This window comes from Vombatus ursinus, unplaced genomic scaffold (assembly GCF_900497805.2).
Source record: "Vombatus ursinus unplaced genomic scaffold, bare-nosed wombat genome assembly UNPS02000580.1, whole genome shotgun sequence".
Lineage (NCBI taxonomy): Eukaryota > Metazoa > Chordata > Mammalia > Diprotodontia > Vombatidae > Vombatus > Vombatus ursinus.
Genome location: NW_020940358.1, coordinates 29,920,998 through 29,925,835, shown reverse-complemented (window position 1 = coordinate 29,925,835; position 4,838 = coordinate 29,920,998). Strand labels below are relative to the sequence as shown.

The following is a 4,838-nucleotide window of genomic DNA, read 5'->3' as shown; positions in this document are numbered from 1 at the left end:
AAGTCGTTACTTAGAAGGTGAACTTTGACAATAGCTTAGGTTAGGATATTAATTATAACATATAAGTAGCCTGGGTTGAGTGTGACAGATTAGTTCAAAGCTTATTTAAATTCTACAGTAGAAAATCAACCGTTTTAATATTGCTCCATTTATGCCCCCTCCCCTCCTGATTGGAACTTTTGTTCCAATCGGAATTGTTAGCTTTAAAAGACAAAGGGTGGTGACATGGACTGAGGAGTTCCACAAAGACTTCAGCTCACCTAATTTCCATAATCCCAGGTCACTTTGTAGAAAGCCCTTTCCAGAGGAACTGCTTCCCTTCCCTGGGCAGTTTGGACAGGAAACATGCCTGGCCTCTGGGGTAGTCTAGGAGAGCAGAAAAGGGCTTCATAGTGATCATTTTTCCAGACACAGGGGAGGGCTATGACTTGCCTAAGGTCATACATACTCAGTGGCAGAATTGGAACTAGAGGTTAGCTCTCCTGGTCCTGTTTCCCTGATAAGAGGAGGGCTGAACTAGCCTGGTGCTGCGTTAGAGTGGTGGGATGGATTTGCAATCAGAGTACCTGAATTTGAAACCTGACTCTTCTAGCTGAATGCCTTTGGACCAGTCACACTCACCACCCCAGCTTCACTTTCCTGTAGAAAAGAGGGAGCTTGTTTAGACTCCCAAGTATGTGAGTGTTTTTCGTCCATCTTGAGGAAGGAAATATGCACTTATTAAGTCCCTACTATGTCTACGCAGCTACATGGCTCAGTTGATAGAACGCTGAGCCTGGAGTCAGGAAGACCTGGGTTAAAATCTGACCTCAGACATTTACTAACTGTGTGACCCTAAGCAAGTCGCTTAACCCTTGCTTGCCTTAATCCACTGGAGAAGGAAATGGCAAAACCACTCCAGTATTTTGCCAAGAAAACCGTTCGAACATTAAGGAGATAGTCTGGAAGAGTCATGGAAGAGTCGGCCTCGACTTAACAACAAATATGCCAAGCATTCTGACAAGTGTTTTGCAAATATCCCAACCACTCTGGGAATAGGTCCCATTTTTATTATTATTATCACCACCACCCCCATTTTCAGTACAACGTTTAAAGGGCGTCACATAGCTAGAAAGGGTCTGAGGCTGGATTTGAACTGAGAACTGACTCCAGGCCCAGCGCTCCAACCACTACAACCTAGCTGCTGGAGTCAGAGTCTGATCTCTTTTGTAGTTTAGAGTGCTTTATTTAGCGCCCAGCTTAGCCGCACGCCTGCAAACTTCTTCGGATGACCCAAAAGCAGCGCTAGCTTAAGCCCTAGCGCGAGCAGCACCAGCACGGGCACGCACAGCTGCCTCCCCCGAGGCAGCGCGAGCCCCTCCCCTCTCCTGCGGCAAAGGAGGGCTCCCATCTCGCGTAATCCGGTGCTCGGACCTAGGAGGGAGGAGAAAGAGCCAGGATAGGCTGTCTTAGACACGTGACCGGGGAGAGGGGAAGCCCCGCCTTTTCCGAGGCCTCATTCGGGAAGCGCCGCTGCTACAACCGGTTGGAGTTGTGTCAGGCGCGATGGCTTCAAGGTTACTGCGGGGCGCCGGGGCGCTGGCGGTCCAGGCCTTGAGGGCCTGTGGCCCTGCTCGGGTGGCCGCTCGCTCCATGGCGACCGGAGGAGGTACGTGAGGCATTGGATCCCGGCGATCTCTGCAGGGAGGCCCCCGGCCTTGGCAGGAACTGAAGGGAGGCGGTGGAGGGGCTTCCTCCGGCCACGGTGGAGCCTCCCTGCGGGTCCTCCGAGCGAGCTGGGCCCGCACCTCCGGCAAGGAATGTAACTTCTGAGGGCAGGGACGGTTTGTTTCTTCGTCCCTTTGACCCCGGCGCCTAAAACAGTTATGGCGCAGAGTAGGTGCCTAATAAATGCTTGTTGGGTTGGACTTTTTCCAGAGCCATGAAAGTGGGGACACTGGGTGACCTTGCCGAGGGCCGGGACACCTAGGGACCGCTGCCTTCGCTCCCCCTCTCGATTGCTGCCAGCGGCAGTTACGGGGAGAACCTGGAGAAAGGACCCAGGACTGAGCCTCGGGCCTGTCTCGAGGAAGTGCCTTTGAATATCGGCCTCTAGTTTAACGAGGTCTCCATATAGCTTGATTGATGTGTGTCGGTGACTTATGGAATGTTGCACACAGTGACTGTCACCAGCACTCTGAGCTGTTAAGTCTTGCATCAGTATAGACAATCTCCCGCATTCATTGCATCTTCCTGTAGGTATCCCTTCTGATGAGGAGCAGGCTACTGGCTTGGAGAGAGAGATTATGATCGCTGCAAGGGATGATTTGGTGAGTTTCAAATTACACTGGAACGTGTCATTCCCCATAGTTGGGAATGTTTGAGTTGGTTTCACAGCAGACTCTCACCCCAACCCCAACATCTTCTGTAAAGTCTTGGTAAAGAGACAGCTTATTTGACCAATTTGATGATCATCGATTTGGAGGTTGAAGGGACCTTCATGCTAGCTAGTCTAATTGTTTTTGCAGATAGGAAAGTTGAGAGTTGAAGTGATGATAAAGTGTCTTGCTCAAGGTCACACAGGTAGTAGCAGAGGCAGAATTTGAACACAGATCTTATTTAAAATGCAGCATTTTTCTCCACTGTATGGAGTGGTTAGTCAGCTCAACTGTTGAATATTATTGTTCTTGCAGGATCCATACAATATTCTAGCCCCAAAGGCAGCTCCAGGAACTAAGGAGGAACCCAACCTGGTCCCTTCCATCACTGACAAGCGAATAGTGGGTTGTGTCTGTGAGTATTCCTAAAAACAAGATATTATCATAAAGTACAAATATCCTTAAAAAGAGGTCATCTTTCCTGTTAGAGGATGTGTCATTCAAATAGAGTTTAAGTCATCCTAATACTGCTTTATCTTAAGGCCAAAGGGAAAGATTTCTAAAGTAAAGTGGAGCTTTGCTTTTAGTTTGTGGCTTGGAGGGCAAAAGTAGGAGGTTGTATACATTGGGGGTGTTGAGGGGGCATTCACTGATTACTTGCATCTTTGAACCCATAGCAGTTTGGAATTTTGAGGTGGTCTCAAATCTACTTGCCCCAAGATGAGATGCTACAGGGAGAAAAGAGGAGATTCTGAAATGGTAGTGGCAGTTTTTCAGGGGCAGGGTTTCCCCTTCTAGTGGATTCATCTTTCTTCCCTGCAGGTGAAGAGGACAACAGTGCAGTCATCTGGTTCTGGCTTCACAAAGGCGAGACACAGCGTTGCCCTAACTGTGGAACCCATTACAAGCTGGTACCCCAGCAGTTTAGTCACTGAGCCCCTGAGATTTACTTGAGATTTACTTGAGATGTGTTGTAATGTTTTTTCCCTCCAATAAAAGACTAGCCATTTCCCTGGCTCTCCCATAATATAAGTGACTGGTTTCATATTTCTATTGTTGTTTTTTTGTTTCTTCCCAGGAAAGTGCTTCCATTTCCCTAGGGTGAGGCTTTGTATATATAACCCCATAAATTTTACTACCCTCTGATGCAATCTTGTTAGCATGTGAAAACTAGAAGAAATATTCTAGCCACCTTATTAAATAAGAACACAATTTCTTGCCACTTTCTGTACTTTGTAAATGTTTGTGTTTTTAAAAACTTGCTAGCAACTAGTAAACCCCAAAAAGTCATAATAAAAAGCTCCATGATCTTAACTTTTTTTTGCCTGTTGTAAGGTAGGCACACAGTGAATTCTGACTGCAAATAGAAGGAAAACAGCTGATGGTAAAGGCCCTGAACAGTCTCCATATGACTTAGAACTAGAAGTGATAAAGATAATTTAACTTCCCTCATTTTACAGATAAAGAAGTGGTTGCAGAGTGAAATTGACTTGGCTAAGATCACACAAGTAGTAAGAGACAGCTGACTCTCCAAACCAATGTTACTTTCAGCATCCTACACTCATCTTCCGGACACTTGATTTTTCCCAGTGTTGTACATGTTTTGCCTCATCAGCTTAGGAGGAATAGACTACACACAGCTCACCTCTCAGCCCCTGATCCTTTCCTTCTTACCTGCAATTTGAAACATTGCTCTAAACCTGAGCTTTCCTATTTGGATTGTTGCCACAAGTATGTATTCTCTAGAACAGGAGTTCTTAACCTGGGGTCTCCTAACTTTTTAAAAAGAGTATTTCAATAATTGTTTTTTAATACAATTGTTTTATTTTGTAGTCTTAAAGTAGTTTTAATAAGTTTCACCAGACTGTCAAAGAGGTCTCACAATAAGGTCAAGAATTCCTGTTCTAGAAACTGATTTTAATTAAACTATTAGTGATTTACTTAAGTCCCACAGATCTTTTAGTACTAGCCAGTCATTGCTTCTCTCTCTTTATTTCTTGGATATCATGGTTTCTAAATGAATTATTTCAAAAGGCCTACTGATTTAAATCCTTATTAACCAGTTCCTTCAACCTGAACACTACAAATTAGAACTTCAAGTGAATTATAATGAAAAAGGCTCCAAAGAACTTTTCTGAACCAGTGAACTCCCTTAATTCCTGCGGCTTCTTGTCCACCCCTAATCACAACCATATTCCTGAAATCATTCTTTGTCTCAGACCCTAGGAAGAGTGAGAATCAATACTACTTCTTAAAAAGGGCAATGAGTCAACCCCTCCCCCCATCTTTTTAAGCCTTGAACCACATTAATTGTTAGAGCTAAATACCCCATTTTAAGTACCTTGTTCCTCTGTTGGCTGGAGTAAAATTCCATCTTCACTGAGGAAGAACATGGGCATGAGTCTCAGTTCTTATGTTATCTTTTTCAACAATTATGAATGCCTACTTGCACGTGCTAGGCTGTATAGGTTATAAAGATGA

The 4,838-nt window shown here is 45.0% G+C and overlaps 1 protein-coding gene across 1 annotated transcript; it reads left to right on the top strand.

The window, feature by feature from the left end:
- The first annotated feature begins 1,530 nt into the window (after window positions 1–1,530).
- LOC114033337 (cytochrome c oxidase subunit 5B, mitochondrial) lies at window positions 1,531–3,389 on the top strand. Its single transcript, XM_027848822.1, has 4 exons — window positions 1,531–1,648; window positions 2,239–2,309; window positions 2,673–2,772; window positions 3,180–3,389. The coding sequence occupies exons 1-4, from the start codon at window positions 1,546–1,548 to the stop codon at window positions 3,290–3,292; spliced, it is 387 nt and encodes a 128-aa protein (XP_027704623.1). The 5' UTR covers window positions 1,531–1,545; the 3' UTR covers window positions 3,293–3,389.
- Window positions 3,390–4,838: the final 1,449 nt, after the last annotated feature.

Coding starts and splice junctions, on each gene's coding strand:
- LOC114033337 (XM_027848822.1), top strand. CDS start 1,546: ATGGCTTCAAGGTTACTGCGGGGCGCCGGGGCGCTGGCGGTCCAGGCC. Junction 1,649..2,238: donor CTCCATGGCGACCGGAGGAG/GTACGTGAGGCA, acceptor ATCTTCCTGTAG/GTATCCCTTCTGATGAGGAG. Junction 2,773..3,179: donor GCGAATAGTGGGTTGTGTCT/GTGAGTATTCCT, acceptor TCTTCCCTGCAG/GTGAAGAGGACAACAGTGCA.